Source organism: Hirundo rustica, chromosome 4, assembly GCF_015227805.2.
Source record: "Hirundo rustica isolate bHirRus1 chromosome 4, bHirRus1.pri.v3, whole genome shotgun sequence".
Lineage (NCBI taxonomy): Eukaryota > Metazoa > Chordata > Aves > Passeriformes > Hirundinidae > Hirundo > Hirundo rustica.
In genome coordinates this window covers 9,723,604-9,747,323 of record NC_053453.1, presented here as the reverse complement: position 1 = coordinate 9,747,323, position 23,720 = coordinate 9,723,604, and the positions used below count along the sequence as shown (strand labels likewise).

General features: G+C 35.4%; 1 protein-coding gene across 5 annotated transcripts in view; it reads right to left on the bottom strand.

The window, feature by feature from the left end:
- The window catches only part of CACNA2D1 (calcium voltage-gated channel auxiliary subunit alpha2delta 1), a 368,498-nt gene that overhangs the window by 13,822 nt on the left and 330,956 nt on the right, over positions 1-23,720 (bottom strand). For 3 of the 5 annotated variants that reach the window (XM_040063345.2, XM_040063347.2, XM_040063349.2), the window contains 16 exons: positions 20,334-20,395; positions 18,613-18,689; positions 16,665-16,725; positions 14,842-14,939; positions 12,824-12,908; positions 12,551-12,613; positions 11,419-11,522; positions 10,102-10,188; positions 9,671-9,738; positions 8,372-8,410; positions 7,103-7,174; positions 6,486-6,638; positions 6,333-6,385; positions 3,399-3,454; positions 3,116-3,245; positions 1,565-1,677 (listed from right to left, as the gene is read on the bottom strand). In XM_040063345.2, the coding sequence (XP_039919279.1) occupies positions 1,565-1,677; positions 3,116-3,245; positions 3,399-3,454; positions 6,333-6,385; positions 6,486-6,638; positions 7,103-7,174; positions 8,372-8,410; positions 9,671-9,738; positions 10,102-10,188; positions 11,419-11,522; positions 12,551-12,613; positions 12,824-12,908; positions 14,842-14,939; positions 16,665-16,725; positions 18,613-18,689; positions 20,334-20,395 (1,321 nt within the window). Of the gene's footprint in view, positions 1-1,564; positions 1,678-3,115; positions 3,246-3,398; positions 3,455-6,332; positions 6,386-6,485; positions 6,639-7,102; positions 7,175-8,371; positions 8,411-9,670; positions 9,739-10,101; positions 10,189-11,418; positions 11,523-12,550; positions 12,614-12,823; positions 12,909-14,841; positions 14,940-16,664; positions 16,726-17,436; positions 17,743-18,612; positions 18,690-20,333; positions 20,396-23,720 lie in introns of those variants that run through there. The other 2 variants (XM_058420484.1, XM_058420485.1) reach the window with 2 other exon arrangements.

Sequence of the window (23,720 nt, the reverse complement as noted above, 5' to 3'; positions counted from 1 at the left end):
AGTTGAATAAAAATAAAATATTTCCTTTACTTAATATAAGCCCACCCAGCTGTTCTGACTGCCAATTGAGGTCGTTTAATGCTTTCTAGTAGTTTGGGGCTCCACAGGGAAATGCAAGTCATGTGCCCTTTCCCATCCATCATGCTTGATTTTCTACAGTGAGTGCTGTCTGTAAGTTCAGACAGTGGAAACAGTTAATCAAACTGTCATGGACTGAAGCCAATTAGAGTATTAGGCTGTGTTTACATAGTTCTGTGATGACACTCCAATGTAACTTCCTTTTCAGCCCAAGCGTAGATGGAATTCCAGTTTTATTAATGTGGCAATGAATGCATTGCTTGTGCCAAAGGAACACAGTCATCTGTACCACCATCTGCTTTTCTTTCAGGAGTGGGAGAGGCTGTCTCAACTAACTTCCTGAGGAGGACAGAGGTATTACTAATTGTTTTCCCTGTTCTGTCACAGTAATCCAAATTGTGGTTTGATTTACCACTTCAGGCATGCTGTCCTCAAGCCTGTGTAGAAGAGAATGGCTGAGGTGAATTTCTCCTGACCTAGAATGTGTATGTTGGTTTTATGTATTTCTATCACCATCACCTACAGGTATCTACTGCAGTGAACAGGTTAAATAAAGAGACTGGCATGAAGGTGGTTGTAAATTAAAACGGTCTTTCACATGCTTTTAACTTCAATGCTTGTGTTGCAAGAACTCTGTCTAGCATGTAAGCCACCTATGTCTCAAGCCAGCTCTGAAGAAATTCTATGCAGCTGGATGAACTCTAACCTTTGATGACTAATGCAGTTATCAGAAGAAGTAAGCTTGTCTTTGAAATTGAGCACACACTAAAGTGCCTTCATCAATTAAACAACAGTACAGCATCTCAACTTTTCATGAGCAAACACTCCTATCCCGGCCTTTTTTTTGTTATTTCTCTAGACAAACATAGAGTCTTTTCTAAAGGTTGAACAAACCCAGGACAGTCAGATTTTCCTTGCTTGTGCTCTCAGATGCCAACAACCTTGGTGGCCCTTCACTAGGCTTCCTCCTGTATGCCAGGGTGGTCCTGCGAAGCACACAGCACTCCAGATGTGGTGTCACAGTCTGCTGACTACACTATTGCTGTCATAGCCCAGGATGTGACCAGCCCACTTTTCTGCAAAGCACAGTGCCAACTCATGGTCAACTTCTTGCCCACCAAGAACCTCCAATTCTTTTCCACAAATCTTACTGTCCTTAACCTGTCCAGCAATGCAATTATTCTGTCCTGGGTGCGACTTTGCATTTGCTTTTTCGAAATGTCATTGGAAACTTCATTTTGAAACTTACTCCCTGTAAGCCCATTTCCTTCTAAATTCTCACAAATAAAGCCTTTGCTCTCTACCTCAATGACTGCTGCTTCACATGATTTGTGATGTTATCCACAAATACCTGATACTTCAAGTATTCCAGTGGCAACCATGGTAACAGTGTAGATAAGTGGGTCATTTCACCCCAAATATGTTCCAGTATCCCATAGCCAAAAATCAATCCACACTACTAAATAACATGATTTTTAAAGGATACCCGGCTTCTCTGCTTGCATCAGTGGCTTTGGGTCACAGGAACGGCACAGCAGCTGGCTGTCACTAATAATGAACACTAGATTGGTGTTTGAAATCTTCTCTGCATGATAAAGTCTGGAAAAAAAGCCAACAAAAACCTATGTTTAAATGAAGCAAGGAAAATCATATTCGAGAAAGACACAGAGTATTGGAATAAAATAATCCAGCTTCACAGATTTAGTCTGCCTGCTACTGCTTATCTATTTTATTAACAAACAGTATAAAACATTTATAATAAATTTTGTAATCTTTTTGACATTTCCATCGTACCCTCTTTCAACTAGACTTGTCAGTGGAAAGAATGGAAAAAGAATAAAATTATTTTAATTTAATAAATAGCTAGCTTTGTACTGCTACAGAAGCTGTACTGAGAAATAACATCAGTTCAGCATCAATTAACACTGAAAAAACCCCAACCACAAAAACAAACAAACAAAACCCCAAAACATAAACCTGTCTGTAAAAGGGTGACAGAGAACCATAGGGTATGCATGACATGTGCTGGATGTGTATTTCTTGTATTTTTATATCCATAAAGTTCTGCAAAAGGCCTGTTAAGTTAGTAGGGTCATTTTCAGTTTATAAATAAACCCAATGCTTACTAGCAACATAGAGGAGAAAATACGGAAGTGGGAAAAATATCTGCGTGTTTGGGCTATCTTCACCATTCTCCAATGCTCTCTCTCCTTCTTTCCTGGCCTGAAGTATTGTCTTTTTTTTTGTTTGTTTGAAATCTGGCTGTTAATTATAATTTCTAAGATGATTTCAGAAACTCAAAATGTATGCAAAAACCCAGCAGGCTCGTGTATGAAACAGAGATCTAGGACGAAGATGCTGTGTTTCCGAAGTATAATTTTTTTTTTTCACATATTATTAAATATCACCTTCAATAGGCATCCTTATGATGTCTGGAGAGTAATTATTTTAATTAAACAAACAAACAAACAAAATCCTAAAAACAAACAAGCAAAAAAAACCCCCAACCCAAACTAAAACAAACCAAAAAACCAAAAAAAACCCAAACAAACAACAATAACAAAAAAACCCCAAACCCTTTGTTTGCTTTATAAAGCAAACATGGCTTTTAAATCATGAGCACTATCTACTAGAAGATAATTTAGAAGATAAATTGCATAATCTTAACTGTCAAAAAAACTGATACATAACCAGATTAGAAAAGATCATATCCCTTAGGATACTGAAGAATGCTTTTAAGTTGACAAAATAAATCAAAAGAAAACAAATTGTGACAGAGGTAAAAATACAACTTGAATGAAGCACAGACTATAAAAAAAAACTGACTAAAGCATTTCTACAATTCCTTAGTTATTAAAATTAATTCTAAATAAATGAAAAGAGAATGCAATATGCCTGCTTCTATTCTTCTCTGTCCTGCTTATGTACGCTTGGTGAAATGAATCCAAATATATTTTTGCTTCTTATATTAGTGTCTCTATCTTTTGTAAAATAAATAAAAATCCCAAAGTTATTACTTATATTGAAGAATTTTTACCTGGAGCAGTTTATACAGTCTACAATCCCACCAAAGGATTTATCATTGTTTTCAAAGAAATATTGAGTTTGCTCAGTGATACAGCTTGTTTTAGGCAGGGCAGCACCAAAATCATCATCTTCCATATCAGCTGATATAAAATAAATAAATAAATGATTAAACAAACAAAGAAATAACATTTTTAAGTCACAGACATAGTGGGGAGACTCAAATATGTCCCTTGGCCTATATTCTCACCTTCTACTTCACTTAAAGTTCACTCTTTAACATTCCTTTTACTCACCTGCTTCAAGGAACCGTGGAAAAGTCAAGCTCAAAAACAGCTGCTGTAAGATAGACCTGAACACAGAAAGACAATAAATTTATTTTTAAAGGAACTTTTTCTTCTTTGTATTTTAACGGATACTTTAAAACTACTCAAATATAAGTTATTAAAAATATTTAATGGTTTTGCCAGTTATCAAAGCTGTGTTTCTTTAAACCTTTCAGTTTGACTGGAAATCAAACCTGAGTTTTATTCTTCCACATTCTCACAGGTCTTCCACGCTAATCTTTTATTCTAGAGTTGAGTTTTGCTGTAATGTGTGCCCACAACTCACATAACACAAACATTATCACACCATCCATGCCCTACTTTTATGCCTCTGTGGAAGGTGGAAGAGGCATGTTGGTGTCTCTCTACAACTTAAAGCAACTGAACTCCTTTTTAACACACTCAGGGAAAATACTCCCAAATTAGATACTTTACACTTATTAGGGCTCATTAAATTTCTAAGAAGAAGATCAATGCTGGAATATTAAATTCTAAAAACCATTATTGTAACAGCTGACTTTTAAAATCATCTATTTTCTTGCTCTTGAGGTATGGACTACATTTTCTTCCTATATGCTGCCAAAATGCTTAAGCCTAAAGAGCTCCATTTATTTAATTTTTTTCTTCAATAATGATAGCAATTTTTTCCAATTATATTTACTTAAAGTAAGGACTAGCTTGCCACACACACAGACCCTTTCTCCTCTACCAGCCTGTCAAAACAGGAACAGCAACAGGTGTATTCTCTACCTCCCTGCTTCTCCTTAATCTAAGTAGTATTTTCCAGTTGTCAAGTTTTAGGCTTGCTTCTACCCATAAATATGACCAACCTCTTCTCATCTCATTCTATTCTAACACTTGCTCTGCAGAGAGAAGGGACTGTATAGCTTCATTCAACCTGAAAGTTTTTAATCCTTTTCTAGTGTGATTCCTGTGTGAAGAAACTGAATACGCCTGTGACCTTCCCCATGGAGGCATTCCCTGAAGGAGTTCTGGATTCACATCCACAGCTCTGCTTTGAATCATCAGAGGGACAGCACAGAGCAGTAATGGATCAGAAGAGACCTGATTCTATTCAATAGTGATGCAATTTGCTGACAGAAAATAGTAAGCCTTTATAATGGCTTACCTCAGAATTTACTGGGAACTGAACAAAAAGGGCAGCCTGAGAAAACTCCTTAATCTTCTGACTTAAAGGAGCATGAAGGAGAAATGATACATACTCTCTTAACCAAATGCTGATGTATCCCATATAAATTTTGAAAATGATCACTCACAGCTTTATCCCACATTTTTTTGTCTGAAACACTATAGCTTTCTTTAATAACCTGGTTTCTCTTATTTCCCTGTACTTGCTTTTGCCAGGTGCCTTACAGAATCCATTTTTTGGTCATCCCTATTCACTTTGCTTGCTTAATGGACTTCTCTGCCTGCTTCTGACCTAGATTCCATTAAAAACATGGCCATAGTAAAGTACTTTAATGTTATGCTTTCAAGTTAAACATCACACAAAATAAACCTCAGGTCTAAATTGAGACCAGACCGCTGAGTCGGATTTGAACACTGATAAACTGAAGTTTTTCTGTTTGAAAAGAACTCAAGTTTCTCTTCTGGATTATTGCCCATCTTCAATTTTTGCTGTCGTCCAAGAAGACCAAGATTACTTTTCTTTCTGTTAACTAAATGTAACCCACAATAAAAAACAATAGTCTTTATAGTGCTTCTGTGAGAAAATTACTATATGGTTTTTCAGCTGCTACATATTTTAAGTCTTAGCTTCATAAAGGAGGCAACTTAGACAACTTACTTCAGTTTGGTAATTAGTATTTAAAGAAAAAAAGTATGACAAAGCTTTAGAAAAAGAAAAAGGACCAGTCTCCAAGGGTGCAATTCACACCACAGCAAATACTTATCCCAGTGTGGTGCTGAGGGAAGTAGCTGATGTGAATGTCAATCAGCATGGCTCTTAAAAAGGTAAAATACCCCACCTGTGTACGGTGTCAGCTCTGGAGTCCCCAGCACAGAAAAACACGGGCCTGTAAGTGGATCCAGCTGAAGGCCACAAAAATGATCAGAGAAATGGACTACTTTTGCCAAAAGAAAGGCTGAGAGATTTGGGGTTCAGTCTGAATAAAAGGAGGCTCCCAGGAGAACTTACTGTGGCCTTTCAGTACTTAAAGGGGGCTTTTAAGAAAGATGAGGTTGAACTTTATAGCAGGGCCTGTTCCAATAGGACGAGGGGTGATAGCTTTAAACTAAATGAGGGAAGATGCAAACTAGATACAAGGAAGATATTTTTTAGAATGAGGATGGTGAAACACTGGCACAGGTTTTCCAGGAAGGTAGAGATGTCTCATCCCTGGGAACATTCAAGGTCAGGTGGGATGGGGCTCTGAGCAACCTGATCTAGTTGAGGATGTGTCTGCTCATTGTAGGGGAAGTTGGACAGATGACCTTTAAAGATACCTCCCAACCCAAATGATTCTATGATTCATGTGTTTTGTAAAATGATTCCCTGAAAAGCAAACATAGATTTTCTTAAGACTTCTTGCTAGAAAAAGGCAAAGATGATATTCTGAAACAGCAAACCAAGTGATCAATAATTCAAAATGTGATAATTTAGGCTTCACAGCTGCCCATCATACTTAATCCAAACTCTGCTTCCTGAAGCTGATTTTGTAGTCAGAACACACAATTACAAAACCGGGCAAGAGCAGTTTTGAATTGAACTGTTGACAAAACAGTCATGTTTGGAGACATAGCTAAGAATTTTTGTGATGAGAAACTGCAGAAACAAAGGCTCCAGAAAATATTTATGGAGGAAAAAATCCAAGCCAAATAGAGTTTCAACCTACTGAATAATTGTAGTTTGGATATAGAGATTTCCTACACACTCATACTTACCAGGCTGCTGCTGAAGCCCACCATCCAAGTTGCAAAATATCTGTTATCGTAGGCTGGAAAAAAACCCCAAAACAATAAAAGAGGTTATTTTATTTGTATAAACACATGCAGACTTCCAATGGATTGTCAGCCACTGCACGTGGGACTACTGACCACATAAGCAGAACGAAGACCAGCTCCTTGCTTTGGTTCTTCTTCGGGATCACAGACTGACTGATAGTCATAAGACTTATTAAAGGCATACAGGGACATGTTAATCAGGTTTCGCATCAGGCCAGGATCAATTTCACCAAAGAATCTTCCAATCTGTTGGAGGGCAATACAGAGACATAAGGTAAAACATTTGCAAGTATTTTTCACATAAAAAAGTGCAAAGTTCAAAATTCCCCAGATAGACAGTAACTGTTAAATGGAGTATCAATGAGACCCTGTCTGGGAAAGAGCAAGAAGAATATAAGAAAGAAGATGTGTGGATAACATACTACTTGTCCTCAGCATCTTAAGTCCATTGGCAGCCTACCAGCCTAATGGCAAAGCACAAAAAATGCAACTTGGTAGCAAGTTTGGCGTCTCTGTCTATAAAGAAAACTGTACAAAAGACTAACAAACCCCCCAGAATTTCTGATCCAGCAATGTTTTTGAGATTCAGAAATGTTATCTTTAGAGTTACTTGAGAGTTTAAAGCTTTTTTTTTTTTTTTTTTTTTTTTTTTTCCTCTTTAAACTTCTTCCTATTGGTTTTCATGTTCTGTTCTTAAAGAATATACATACCTGTTGTGTATATTCATCTCGATTGGACATCAAAAGAAATCCACCATCATCGAGGATAACACAGTCCACATGCTATTGTAAGAAAGGGAAATATGTTTTACAGGAAAGATTTGTCAATAGAACATTGTAAGAAGCTACTCTTTTTTTTTTTTTTTAAGACATCAGAAGTATCTTCAAATCACAAACCCATAGCCAAGGGCCAATTTTAAGTTATAATAATTAGCATTATCAGTACAATAAAAGTTTGAACAGATCAAAGCCTTATTTGTGGCTTAATTTCATAGAAGTTGTTTTGCAAATTCTTATTTGCTCAATACTTTGTTAGTTCCAAGACTGCTATATCCTTATTAAATCTGATTATATTTGGAACTCAGTTCATAATAAGGGTCTACAACTTCTCATGTGCTTCAGTCATGTTGAAAATACTTTTCCATTTGCAGTTTTTAATGGTAAAAATCTTAAGGGCAGGCTCCCAGCTTGCTAGGCATGATTATTTTCACTTGCCAAGGACTGTAGTGGGATTATTCCAGGTGTCAGGTGCAGGAATGGAAAACTCACTGATTCCATATGCTTTGAACTTTGTAAAAGATCTTTGTAGCCAGAGACTGGAGAGAGAGCAGTAAGGTCAAATAGATAACTCTCCACAAAACTCTTTCTGCTGTAAATCTTGCATTTAATGATCTTCACATTCCTCAAAAGAACTCAGAAGACCTGAGCACAGGAAAGCTTTTAAGAACATGGAAGAAACTGATATGGTGACAGTCCCTGGATCTGTGCTCTCCTGAGTGCCAGCAGAGCTGTGGGGTCCTGTAATCCTGAATGTGCTGGGAACCAATGACTGTGGAGAGGCACATTATGGACTCTGGTGCTTCTAAATTTGAACTTACTCTTCTCTGAGGTACTCATTTTTTTATATTTTTTTTTCTTCAGCATTTTTCTCTTCTTTGTAAATTATTTGTAATTCTTTGTAAATTATTGTTATATTTTTATCACATTTTTCTTCACATCATTCTCTATTACTTTTCCTGTATATTTTTCTTTAGACTTGTTCTCATACTTCATAACTATAATTGCTTCACCTACTTTTAGGACCTCTTTCCTCCCTTCCCCTCCTAACCTTCATCTTTTTCAAGACATAAACAACTAAGCCCTGTTTTCTGTAAAATTAATACTCAAATAAAAGTGATAGAATCTGTCATAAATAGATCTAGAGAAATTGAGTGGATTTCAATACTCTGTCAGAGAGTCATCAACTGAACATTTTCTTACCATACTATTTCTTTCACAGCCACAGATTTCACTGTTGCACTGAAAAACAGAAGTATGGTAATCGTCACAAAAATGTTAAAAAATAAACTGTATTTTTCAGTTATATTAATCATTCAAGACAAGAACAAATGATTCTATTTTCAATATCTGTAAATAAATTTAAATTATTTTTGAGTGTGTGTCATTTATCAGAAATATCTCTCTGAACTACCTGTATTCAGCAATTATCAACAGCACAATCCTCCCAAAGACTTGGATACAGCTCCCTTTACAATATGCTCAATATAGATAAATAGTTTGGAGGACTTGTCAGAATGTCAGTGTTGTGAGCATAAAGTAATCCAGAAAGAACAGGAACATTTCCACGTGTTTGGTATTTGGAAGGAAAGCCTTCAAAAGTGTCTCTTTTGACCATGAAAAGCTTCAAAGCATGGGAATCCTATGTGATAAGGGAAGCTCATCAACCCAGCTGGCTTTTATGGATTTGATTCCTAACATGTTTTTCTTATGTTCTTGCAGTATGTGTACACATACACAACTGTGTCATTGCATTACATCTTCAGCAAAAAATTACCAGGTGATGCTGGAGTCAACAGCATTCCTTCTGAAATACTCACCTTACTTTTCATTTTTCACTTATGTATTTTTGTCCAAACTGTTTGGACACTTAGGCAATGCATTTGCCTCCCCACTGAACTACAGCTCCACTACCTAAGCCAGCCAGACTTTTATTGATTCCCTAAACATACAACAAACAAACCAACATTGCTTCACCCATTGTTCTGTAAGTTTCTTCATTTTGTGCATTTCCTTCCACAATTCACTGACAATTCCACATTTTCTCTTTCATTTAACCTTTCCTCCTTCCCATTCATTCCTCACATGTATTACATGTTAGATGTACGGAATGAAATGTTTAAGCACATATTTCATTAAATTTTGCTAAAATGCTGTGATGTTGGGTGCAGTATAAATCCTTACTGTTCATCCTGAATATTGAATCAAAACAGATTCTTTTGCATATTTTATTCCCTGCTACAGCATAGTCTTACTACTAGCTAGAATATGCCATTTTTCTTTGTCTCTATCTATGTTTTATAATTATGAAAGCAAGACACATACAAAATATGGCCTATTTCAACATAGATTTATTTTGTGCATTTGGATGATTTAAATACCACAACTACTTGGCAACTTTGCATCAGTGTGACAGTGGCACAAAGAGACAGTAAACCTATTTGCATCTGAAGCTTTGAGAAATGCAAATAAAGTTCAAAAAAGACTTGGTCAATTGCTTACCAGGCTCTTGATTGTGGTTTTTGTGAAATTTTTCATCCAGCTGGTTGCATCAATTTTTATTCCAACAACTAACAAGAAATACATGAAAGTCTTTTTTATTAAAAGGAAGGAAAAAAAAAAAAAAAAGGTAACTGTATAATCCTAAAAAAGGAGGGGAAATTATAATGACATCTAAATCACTGGACTGAAGAAGGATAAAATATGAGTTTTGTTCAGTTGTCCAATCACCAACATCATTCATGAGACTAATAAATTAAACACTCTTACTCAAACGCAAACAGATTTCCACTAGAAAGATTAAAACTGTCTCAGAGAAAATAATGTTATTATAAAGTGAAGTTCCTTTGAAATCGCAATTAAATTTCCAATTCACTGTTGAGCAACAACTAAATAACTAAAGCACTTCGAGTTTCAGCACCACTCTATCTTACCTGCTGGCTTCAGAAGCTTCCCATCAACTTGTATTTCCACAGCCTTGCTTACCATAATACCTGATTCATAGCTATTGGCACCACTTTCTGATAGTATAGAAGAGAAAAAAAGGCAAGCAAAAAAAGGAGTTAGGGTGACATAAAAGACTCTTCTTCTTAAACTTAAATCTATTATTATTCAAATATCAGAATGACTTTAAAAAATCCTTGTCCAAAAGCACTGACCCAGCTGTAGTACACATCTATCACCTGTGATAGCTCATGAACACTAGCATGACTAAGAAATATTTGCGTTTACTTTTCTTCATGTTCCCTGTTTGACTGCTTCATAAAGTTACTGTAGCCTTTTCTTCTGCAAACAGAGCCATGAACACCTGTACACATGTGAGCAGCTCTGTTAAAACCAGGATCAGAACCAAAGATTTTATCCTGATGTTGTTGGTGTATTTTTCAATGCAGGATATACTGACACCACCCACTAATGCACAATTTGTGTTCTGACAGACTTCAAACTGCTTTCAACACTGCTCAGTAAGAAAAGGCAAGTTAAAAGTGCATTCCCCAGAGCTGTCTGAGGAGCAACAAAGGTTTCAGGGAATTTTGTTAATTACCATCTTTATATCTAACTGAGAAAAAAACTTGCAATAAATAATTATGAAATAACAGCAATGAAGGATCCCATAAGTTTATGACAGGAGTTTGCAATTTGTGGTAGCTTCTGCTTTTCTACAAACTAGAGAAGGTTAATGTTGCTCACACCAATAATGAGCACTTGCTATTGTGTTTATATAGATTTTGAATGTCACAACATCTCAGACCAACTGGTTTTGGTGAATAAGTGCAACTGCAAATAGAATTCAAAAGCAAAGTTTAAACTAAGTAGTGGTGCAGTGGATGGAGTTATGGCCTCTGGACCCTTATGCCTGGTCCTCCAAGTCAGTGCTGGGGGTGCTGATTGAACTCAGCTCTATCAAGACTTTGGGTAGAGCTATTGTCTATGAGTGAAATTTTATTTAACTTTCTGTTAAGATAATTTTGCCACAGTATCTCTGTAAAGCAGTGTTTCAATGAACACCAGTACTCTGTATGTTTCCACTTAAGTTAATTCTGAGCACACAGGGCCACCAGAGTAGTTGACAAATTATGATGACCTTGTTAAAGCCTCCCTAGCTCTTCCTTAAAAATGGGTATTAGCTCCAGATTTCTTTCCTTATGAAATGTCACACTTGCATCTTCTGTCAGTGACCCCACCTGGTAGGAGAAACTTCCACTTATATTAGCTAGCTCTGACATTTCTAAACTGTGATGATGACTTACTGTTGTAGTATGGAGCTGTGAAAATATAGTTGTCATTATCTAAACTCCTCTTATAGAAGCTGACTTCATAAGTTTCAGCATTTTCCAACCAATCTTCTCCTGCCCTAAATAAATAAATAAACAAACAAACAAATAAATAAATAAATAATAAAAGAAGACAGTTCAGAGTCTCATTAAAGCCATGCTGCAGGTTGTTTTCTTTCAATGTTTCAGTTTTCAGTTGGAAAAAATGTGACAAAAAGATTCATCCTTATAGTCCTCAGGCTCTGTCAGTTTTCATTGGCTAAAAGACAGGTGTAATCATTAGAAAAACCCCAAACAAACAAACTTTGGGACAAAACAAAAAGAATTAGTATTCTTGGAAAACCACTGATTTAGTCTCATTACTTTTGGATTTGTTGTGACAAACTCAACTTCAACACCACTTACAACAAAATCGAAATGAACCTTTACAGCACATGCTACACTTCAAGCTTAATCCTAAAAGATTTAATACCATTAATAATCCCAAAATAGGAAACAACCTCACTTGGAGAGTAAAATTTATTGCCATTTTCACATTTTGGGGAAACACTGAATAACCTATGAAAATAGATACATTTGCCATTTACCGGTAGGTCTGTACTGTGCCCTCACTATTCCCAGTCACTCATTGTGGTGTGTCTAGTTTATTGTATGTCAAATTTCACATTCCCTTTTTGTCCTCTGATAATGACACATTTTTGTCTCTTGAAGTCCCTAGAACTTTAGGTCTGATCTTAGTCTATTAAAAAAAAAAAAAAAAAAAAAAAAAAAAAAATCACCCACTACTTTCCAGTACTTGCAGCCTGCCAAACAACTGAGTGCTTGGGAGTAATTAGGAATTAGCATTGCCCCACTGCCACTACAAAGGCATTGCTTTTACTGCTACTCTACACTGATTAGAAACTTGGATTACAAGGGCCTGCCATGAAAATAATGGGACAGATTAGTTTCAAGCAGTGCACAGGTGACATTTCATTAATTTCATAACTGCCGGTAGAGATTTGACCCTAGGAGACTGTAGCTTTTCATTCAATAAAGCCACTCTGTAACATTCCACCCTTTCAGGCTTCAAAATTACCATAATTTACTATTTTGTAACAATTCTTACCTTTTGGGAAACACCCTAGTGATTCCACCATCTGTAACAACAAACTGTGCAACAACTCCATCGCTGTAAATAAAAATAAGATTTAAAATGAAAACCGACTGAAATTCTCACAAATTCCTATGTCAAGGGTTGTAATTAACGTACATAACTGTGACTAATACCTATTCTCTGTAACATTAACTGCATATCTGTATATACACACAGATGTATAAGATTTTGTTTTCAAATTGAATTGCATTAAAAAAAATCACAGTGAATAAAAAGAATACTTACAGAGACAGTTTACTCCAATATTTTTGGGCAAGTTCATTTGTAAATCCTGCATCCAGCAGAACTCTAATGACCATATCAGTATTACCTATTAAAAGAGTAAAAATGTAAGACATCTTAAACCATACGAGATGGAGTTTCAATAAAAGCCTAAAATGAAATTTTGAGTTGTCAAGCTGCTCCAGCCACAAAAATTGTAGCTGTTAGTATTAGAAATTCTGCCTAACTTAAAATTATGCCAGGTAATTAAAGAGATGCTCTCACACTATTGAAAACATTTTCTTTGTATCCTAAAAACCCATCCTTATATTACAGGAATAAGGAAGCTGATCAGGGTATAGGCCTCAATTTTGCAAAGCTCCTAAATCTGTGAATTAGCCTATTTTTAAAGCATATGTTCATTAAAAGACTTTTTATCTCAGTTGATGTATGAGAACAACAATTCCTAATGAAATTCAACTACATTATAAATGTATTTAGATTAATTGCCAGGCTCTCAAATAAAACACATTTGTCATCTGAAAAGAGATGCAGGGAAATAAACTTTGAATCAGCAGCTTATACAGAGAAGTTATGCTTAAATTTCTTTGAAAAGATGATTTGAAGTCAGTGCTTCTCAACATCTTTTCCAGTAACACTTTAGAAGAGTTACTGAAGATTATTTCAGTGTGAAGATTTTATTTGTTATTCCTTTTGAAAGGATTTGTTATTCCTTAAGATGAGATAATCTCTATGGCCACTCAGTCCTTTCATCAACACTGTTTAATTATTAAGGACACAACTTTCAAACTAACTTAATTATTAGGAAAAAAACAAACAACAACAACAACAACAACAAAAACCACCAAACCAACAAACCCTTCATATTCCAAACTGAAATGCAGCAATAAGTAGATAGCATTTTGGAATAATTACTTACTAAGCACTGCTGTATACTGCAGTATCACTACATGTATCATCAATATTTGCTTGTAGTGAATATTACATGAGAATTTTCATTTTTAAATTAAATTTTATTAAGTTATCATTAATTGCTTTAATCACTGGAGGCGAATGTTTTAATTTCCAAGACTGAGTCAAAGTATTCAAATAAAATTTCAGTAAGTCAGCAATGTGTCAAAGTTCACTCTATTGAAACAACAAACACCCTCACTTGCACACAAAAATATCCTTTTGTGAGAAGATATCATATCTAAGTGGACATTCCTTCAGTTACATGGTCTAGCAGAGATATATTTTCTGAATTGATCAGTTATCCCTGACAACAACATGTCAAAAAGTGTTAAGGAAAGCAAGATGAAAAAAAAAAAAAAAAAAAAAAAAAAAGGTTATTCCATGTATTTATAAATTATTAATAATGATAAACAGATGTGTATGTACCAAATCCACACACTGACTTTTTCTTGAGAACAAGGCTTTAACACCTTACTGATTTTAATAACTCTTCATTTATTCTCAACAGAGGTTAAAGCCCAGACTCAAAATATGAATTAATCCCTTCCCAAAGCTCACCACTGCAGCAGTTACAAGCTCAAGTGAGATCCCTTTAACCAATTTGTGAACTAGCAAAATAAATTCCTTACCTTTTATTCTTGTTATTGGTTATTTTGGTCTTGGACTTTTTTACTTAATTTGGAATTAAATTACAAGAAAGCAGGTTGAAGATTTCATTACAAGGTTTTGAGTCTGTTTGAGACTTTGGTTGCTATGCTCAAGCGAAAAAATAAAAGCTCAAACATATTTTTTTGAGTGTATTAAAATGAACCAGTAGTTATTTGATGCTTGAGCAAAATGCTGAGAGGAATTATGAAAAACATGGGATGCATAATGCCCAACATACTTTCTTAAATAAAGCCAGAAACTTGAAAGCTAATTTTACACTCTCTACCTTGGATAGAAAATCCTGGCACTAGATACATTTCTACTAAAAAATCAAACCCACAAAATTTGAGCAAGAACTCTCATCCATGAGAAGGTGTTTTCCTAAGGAAAAATTTCAGTGAGGTGAGAAGTGTACTTACATGATGAACTGCTTGGAGTATTTCTGTCAATAAATTCAGTGAAATTTAATAGAAATTCAGTGTTGTTTTCTGATTTTTTTACATCGGTACAGTATTCTCTGAAAAACAACAGAACATCAGACTTCCCATATTTTTTTCTTGTGCTACTAAAGCAGACAATTTAGAAGTCCTAGCAGGCTAGTACAGCTATTTTGAAGTAGCTGGTACTACTGTGTCAATTGGCTGCCATGATCAGTATTTAATGATTACCATAACAATTATTTCAGACACTTACAGGAAATAAGGCGTTCAAACGCCTGCCTAAGCGTTTGTTAAGATTTGGATAGTAAGAAAACTGCATGCATGAAATAGGGCAAAGATTCCCAGAAAAAAAATGAGGGGTAGTGTAGGACATGTTAGGAGATCATAGTCTGTACACTAAAAACATGCCCAGTGAATTGAAATTGCTCCTGGGTTAAGCCGTACTGGAAAGTGCCTGGGCTGCTGCTGAAACATCGCCACCCTGTACTCAACTAGGGCCAGATTTCTAGGTTTAAGGTCCTATCCTCTGAGAAGTTTTGAATGCAATTGTATTAGGGTACAAACCACATGAACATATAAGCACTCCTTGTTTTGACATATGCAAACCAGATAAACAGTAAACTCCAGTCCCTTATATAATGAATAAAGCAACATATCATTGGACAATTCATTGAATGTAAGTAAGCAAAATAAAAGTCACTGGGAGTTTTGGAGGCAAATATTATATGATGAGTGGCATTAAACACATTAAAATGTAGAGTGTTCAGCAATAAAGCAAGGGGGTCTCTTTTTAAAATAAGCTTTTATATTAATTTAATTTTACACACAAAATAAGTCTGTTTAAGTATTTCATATGACTAAGTTATCTTATTACCCTTTATTTACCTTGCCATAATCCAGAAATACCACAGGCAGAATTTAACTTACTAGACCAATATTCACATTTAAGCTGTGCTACATATCAAACAGACTTTGTTCATGTAGGACAGTACTGAATTGTTGGAAGCTGTTAACTGGTACAATTAATTCTCAATAACTTCAGTCTTTCAGAAAAATTAAATAAAACAGTTAAACTAACATTTTAAAATAGATTTTACATAAATCAGTCTATAAATAGAAACTGATCTATTAATAGAAATTTAAAAGTACATGGAAATTTATTAAAAAAAAAAAAAACAACAAAACCCAACAACAATTCTCAATTGATTCTAACTGTACAGCATTTCCTTTATTTATCATAACTATCTTTTAGAGGAACTTAATTTTTGGGAAGTCTTTATCATACCAGGTTTCCCTTGCAAACATAATTTTAAAAGGGAAACAAGAACTGCCGAATTTCACATAAAAAAAAAAACCCAAAAACCCCCCAACCCTCCCCCCCCCCCCAAACCTCAGGAAACTAATAAAATTAATAAATTTTCAATGACTTTATAATTTTTATGTTCAATTAATTGAAAATCAGCTAACATAATAGCTTTGAAACCCTTTGTCTTGGGCTTGGGAAACATCTTGTGGTAAGTATTATGAAACCTATTTTAAAAATAGCTATAAAACCTTAGAAGTCAGAACCACAAGAAATGCCCAGACATCAATAAGTTTTCCATTAAAATATCAATATCGTTTTTTAAAGCTCTCTGACTAATACGAGCAGAAATCAGAGCCTGAAAATCCTGTTCACATTCCAGCATGAAAAAAAAAAAAATTTTACCAAATGAAGCTTTATTGGTCAAATCTGTATTTTCCATGTGCCAATAACCAGTTTAGTTGCTGAAATAACACTTATTACTGGGGAATCAACCAACCTTGGTGCTAAAAACGTATAGCCAGCTTCATCAAAATGATCAAGCTTCAGTGTTTCTGAAACTAAAAAGATGAAGTGTAAACACAAGATAGTGTAAACACAGATAAACTGGAAGTTTTGCCATTATTTCTCTTCTCAAATTATTTGACTAACTATTGCACGCATCCATGAATTTAGAAAGAAATGTTTGAGACACTTTCCCCCAATGAATTCTATGCTTCTCAGTATTTTGCAACGTGGGAAGAAATTACTTGATTATTATATACAACATACAACTGGCAACAGTAAGATAATATCCAATAATTTATTTAAGGAAGACATTTAGTTATCATATCAACATGAAAACAAATGAGATGTTTTCACTAGAAGTAAACTGATGCAAATAAATATTTGTGATGCTGAGTTGTTAGAACATGAAGAAAAATACTCCTAATATTTTCTGCAATCCTACTGAAAAATCATACTGTAAATCCTACTGAAAAAAAAATTTGGCTTTAATATGTGATCTTACTAAACACTGATAGGAGCAGACAAAGAAGGATTAGAGATTAGCAACATATTTAAATGTCCATGAAAACAGAAAAATACTTCACTTTTGTTTTTCCCTTTCTATTTCTATGGTACCCAATGATCATGAAGATAATCCTGAGATGAGGAATACAGAGGAGAATATCCAGTAGGAATAGAAACGCAAGAGAAAAATATCAACTGCAGTAAACAGAAGGAAATTGAGCAACAAGAATATACTTGCCCTTTTTGGATGCCACTATCCATCAGAAAGAGAAAGCAGGGAAACAGAAAAAAACAGGGTAAAGCACAAGGGGTCACAAACCAATATTTTATTCAAACAGCCCCTTGAATAAAAATATTGTACATAGATTCAAAGGTTCAATTTACACACAGCTGTAGTCTGAAAAAAAAAAAAGACAAACATCTCTGAAGACTGAAGAATAGGTTCTTCTCAGTTATTTCTCAGTACCTTCTATAACTGTGGCTGTTTCAAGGGTCTGTTTTGCAGGTTTTATTGATGTAATTGCAAAACCAGATGATCTAATCCATCAAGAGAATCATACTCCCTGCTTGAAAATTTAATTTTAAAGTACTCAATATTGGGAAAAGTTACAAAATAAATCACTGATTATTAAAAGTTGCTATATTCTTCTTCATATGTGGCAGCCATGGTAGAGAGGTATGTAGTGATAACCAAGTTTTCTCTAAACTAACAGTATCTATGCCTCTGAGGTTTTTTTGTGTGCTTCAAACTATTTAACTACATACTTGTTCTAAATTTATCATAACACCTGGATAAAGCTAAAAGGATGTGATTGGTTCTGTTTTGTGTACTACCTATACTAAAGTTATGCTACACCTAATAAACAAAAACCCTTTGAATACTGAGAAGTATAATTTCCAGCTATCACTTTGTACATGGTTTGAAATCAGTCCAATCTAAAAATAGATAGCAAACATCCACTAAAAGTATTTGTAAAATGAAAAAATAAAAACCTAACTGCAACCTAAACCAAACAGGGCTTTCACACTGTTCTAGCAGAGATAATTTGCTGAGTATGATAATGTAACTAAAGTACAAAAACAGAGAGTATTTACACTTACAATCTATATCACTATATTTTCCTAACAGAATGAAAAAAAATAGTCTCCAGACCCTTAAAATGACAGCAATAGAGGATACACAGAGCAATGATTCTATAGGCACAGAGCAAGGGGTAAGGATTGTCAGTGGAACTGACATGTTCTGCACATATTCTATTTTTATAGAATATTTATCGCACCTCAGATGTTACAACGGGTTAGAATCATTGCTGAAGATTTTGGGTACATCATGATAACATCAGTGAATTCCACCCAATTTATGAATTTCAAACTTTTTAAGTGAATCTGAGACTTGGCAATACCAGACAAAATCAGGGAATCTTTACAGTACTTACATCTGGCTTGAGTTATTGGTTCATCTATTTTGGCTTTAATATAATAAAAGCTGTATGACGGTAACACCAGTGCCAAACTGCAACAGAAATGAGATGAGTAAAGCAATTGTGTTATTTACAGCAGTTTTCCAGTTTCAGCTTCTTTGTGTTTTGAAAGCAATTAGCAGTTTTGGAATTTGGACTGTCACAAGATGAGGCAGGCATACAGTGATACACCAGCCTCACAGTCAGTAACAGACACAAGTACATTTATGCCAATCCTGAGGGTCCCTGTGTTTATTTTGATTCTTATTTACACTTTTAAACACATTTTAGCAGATAAGCAAGGAATTTCCAAATAATTGCAAATAAAAAAAATGCATGATTTTTCTATCTTCCTCTGACACATTTAACATCCCAATATAACATGTCATGGTGATCACTGAATGCAAAAATATCACTTAATCCTGGGCTGCTTTGCACACATCATATAACGAGAGACTCTCACTAGTAAAACAATTATCAGTATTCTCCAAGAAACGCAGCTGGCAGTACTTGTATTCACATTACCTTCAGGATCTAAAAAAATATTTTCTTTTGTCATTAAGTCACCACTAACAACTATTGAACATAATTGTGCAATAATATTTTAAGATTTGCAGAGCATTTGCAATGTTTTCTATTATATTATACCTATTTTTGTTCAAAATATGAAGGAATACTTTTTGCATCTAAATTCTACACATATGCGGAAGAGTTCAGTTCTAAAAATGCATATCATTAATGAGTAATCATTAAATAGGTATCAACTCCCAAGTATCATCCTTAATTTTCACACTTGGATATCATCCATGCAGAACTGCAACAGCTCCTAATGAAGAGATGATGAAATTAACATTAATAATGTTGTACAGTTGAGCCATAAATGAACTGACCTTTAATGACACATTTGCCATTTATACAGAATATGAGTGAGATTGCTGAATATTTAGTAATAGCCTTCTACCAATTCTCCTCTAGGGAAATCAGTGGCAGTTTACCTGTCATTAACAGTTACTGCTAGCAGAAATTGCTAATTAAAATCTATAATTTTATGTTTAATAGGTTTTCTGCAAGGATACACTGAAGATTTATTGCTGTATCTCATGCCAGGAAGCTCAGGCAGAATTAAAAAGTCATGTAAACCAAATGTATTTCTCTAGTGATTGCCAGATGGCAGTCTGATAAAAATTTCCTTTTCTTACAGAGTCTAAAGACAGAGGCAGTTCAGCGGAAAAATGGGATAGTGAATAGAAAATCCTAGGTTTATGTTCTGCTGTTAAAACAAATTTTCTTGGTTTTACACTCAAATTAATGTTTGCATTCTCAGTGACAGTATACCTGTGTATTAAGACAACAGAAATTGGGATCCAAGTTGGCTGAGGACTACTGTAATTCAACATAATACAAATAGCATTTTGGTCAAAATTTGGCTGAATATTTATACCATGTGGTTTTTTTGAACTAGAGTTTTTTAACTTTCCTGAGACTTGGAAAACCTTTATTTGTTTTGGGTAATGTTAAGGAATGTTTCAACATTCCTTCTAATGTTACAATGCTGTGTGCTTAAATGAATTTGAAATAATATACACACCAGTGTCACCTGAGGTAGTATAGAAAGTATAATTCTAAAAATATTAACCAAAATTAACCAAAAGGACACTTAAATAAACAAAGGAAGTCAACAAACAGAAATGAGCTACCTGTAATCCGTGCCATTCACAGCAGTCCATGTATACGTTCTGTTTCCTTTATCGATATACCTCTACAAAGAGATATTGGTGAAAAATTAAATTATTAAACTAAGGAGTTTCAACAATTTTCTTTGAGAAATACTGTGTAATATCAAGTCCAAGTCTGTTGGATTTCTATTTATTTTTTGCTAAAATAGTGGGTTGACCTGCAACTCCTTTCCTTAAATATTTTCCAAACTTATGTTTTGCAAAAGAATCAACCATATAATTCTTATTGAACATTAGCAAAATTTAAATTTAAATAAAATCATACAAACCGGACCTATAATTTTCACATTAGCCAGACCTATGCAAACCTTTATCTATGTGATTTAAATTTGATAAAAATGCCTTCTCTTTTATGGATCATTTTGCAGTTAAACTATGAAAAGATTAAAAAAGATGCAAGCAAACAAACAAAAAAATCAACCAAGCAAAAAACCAACCAACCAACGAAACATAAACCCCTCCCAGTTACAAAAAGACTTTGTAGCTAAATCTTTAAAAATGAAAACACCTAGAGCCTGTCCTTTCACCTCAGAGCACCACTGGCTTAATGTATTTAAATTTGAATCATAACTATGGGCACAACCTGGTAATCTGATTGTATAGACACACCATGCTAAACTTAATGTGTGTTTCTAATCTCATTAGGAGGGTCTTGAATTTGGGAAAAAAAAATAACATTGAAATAAATGTTTGTTTTTAAATAACTTAATACATTCAGATAATCTTTACCATTTGTTTTCTTGTGGTATGAAAAATAGTGTGATAGAGCAGTCCCACAGTTCCCCATAGATTTAATCAGGAATCCACCTGGTTGACATCATTTTACTCAGTCTTCCACTTTGAAAAATGTAAGATTATGCCAGCTGCAACATATTATTATTATAGAATCAAATCTTTGTAAGTATGCCAGCAATGAAGACCGTACAGGTGTTGCACTGAAACATTGCAAACATTGGTGAAAGGTACCACAGGTATAGGTCTATGTTCATTCTTTCCCTATGGTAAAAAGATAGTGGGAAAACGACCATGGCTGAGAAAAGGAGGTGATTCATATGACCTAAATGAATTGAAACCTTCTCATTACTTGGCTGCTGCTTTTCAGTACAGCATGACAGTATAAATAATTTAATAGTCATTTTTGAAAGAAAATGAAAAAAAAAAAAAAAAAAAAAAAGAAAACCAAAAAGAAGATGAATATAATAGTGTCTAGTTACCTGCTATAGTTTATATTTAAGGTAAAAAAATGGTTGAAGAGATTCCTATCAAAGCCTATTTATATTTAATGCATACTTCAGGCTAAAATTAGTCACTTGAACATAGTGCTGGCAGTCCCTCCAAATCAGACACAGTGTCATGGGTCACACATGTGCACCTCCACAAGAGAAAAACAGTGCCCAAGGTGGGAGGAGAGGGAAGAGAAGAACTGGGCTGTAATTAAATCCTATTGTCAGTAGCATTGTCAAAGTGCTGGAAAGAAAATTGTCTCAAAGCTCTCTTCAAAGGTAATCCAGCAGATAACACATCCTCATACTTCAGCTCCCATTTACCTTTGCCTACTTCCTTAGTGGGCGGTCTGAGACCATCTCACCCCCAGCTGATCACGGCCAAAGAGCTCACACACGTTATTGCAGCTTTGGTGACCCCTCAGTTTTCACTGCTGCCCACCCCAGCTGCCAAATGTGGCAACGCTTTTGTTCCTATGGCATCTTCTCTGTTACTTGGAAAGCCCCTGAGGCCTTGGGAGACTCCAGCGCACCCCACCCACATTTGCTACAAGTCCAGTCTCTATGCTGCAGTATGAAGTCATCTCCCAAGACACTGCTGGGGCCAGCTGCAACACAAAAGGAAAGCAATGCAAACTTAAACCAAAAAGCAAAACAAAAAGAACATAAATTTTAAGCCTGAAGACTGCAACTGTCAGTTCAGAGCAACCGACCACATCAGCCCTTTTTATAAGAAAATACATGAAGCTATCAAGTGCTAAGTGATGCATGGCTCATGCGTGGCCGTGGTTGAAAGCAGCTTTTTTCTGGTTCTAGCAGCCTGGAGCTGGGAGGGTGCAATGGCTGGAAGCAGTCATCATAGCCAGCCAGCTCTGGCTGCTCCTTTCTTCTCCCAGAGAGATCTGGGTAGAGGGAGAAATCTTGGGCCATCGTTGCAAGGGAAGGTGAGGATAATTAATTTCATTGGCATTGAAACGTCTGGGATCAAAGGCTTGGGATATTTTATTCCAACACAGATTGTGGTCTGGGCCGTGTGGAATGGGCACATTCTCATGCACTCAAGGATGTTACATCCTCCCTCCTGCCCAGATACTGTAACCGACTTCAGCATTTGCAATACTTCCCTCCCTCCTTCTTTGGGCAAAGAGTTGCAGGACCAACTGTTTCAGAGTCTGAGAAATGCACAAACATGAAATCTCGTCAACATTTTTTGCCATTAATCCAATTTCTTGTACAACCCTTATCGTTACTGTATTTTTGTGACCTCCTAACCCTCCCTCTTCTAACCACCTACACAGAGCCTTTTTTCATCCATAGGCCTGGAAAGGCACTCCTTAAACAAAACAACATAAATCTGAAAATGTCCCAGCATGGATTCTCTTCCTTCAGTAGCAGTTTATCCTCAACTCAGATGCCAGCAGGACTTTGAACTCATTGACAGGTCAGGAATGACCCAGTTTCCCTTAAGGGAACAGACTAGTGGCATCCTAAACAGCATGGGCTCCTGAAACAGGTGAGGGGGTAGAACTGGTATCCACTGGGGCTTAGCCTCTCTGCCCCAGAAAACACCTATTTATGCACAATTCTCCAACAGTGGAACCATTCAGGAAAAAAACCACAATTTTTTCCCAAAGCAGGATTTACCCAGAGACTGTAAAGCAGCATGGTAAAGCTTGGTTTTAGCATTTTACTGTGAGAAAGCACGTAACAGTAAATGAGGCAACGGCACTGCTGATTCTAGAAGAAAATGGGAACGGGGAAAGTATGAATTAAATGCACGAAATTCTTCTAAGTATTGTTATAGTGAGCTTATATATATGGGTTGTGCAGTGTCTGCTAAGTCATCAAATTAGGTATCTTCAAACTGACTTATGTTCAGAACAATACAATTTCAAAAAGCTGCTGTGGAGCTGTAACTGTGGGGCATACTCTGGCCAGAACACCTTCTGCACACCAGTCATGATTTCTTCTCACTGACGTCCCCAAATATGACCTATATCAAGTTTGAGCATTTCCTATTGCTAGGAAACACGTCTGCTTATTAGAGAAAACAGTAGCAATGTTTATTAGAAATAAGTATTTTGGACAAGAAAATAAAGAACTCAACAAGCTGTTCAGAAAGTAC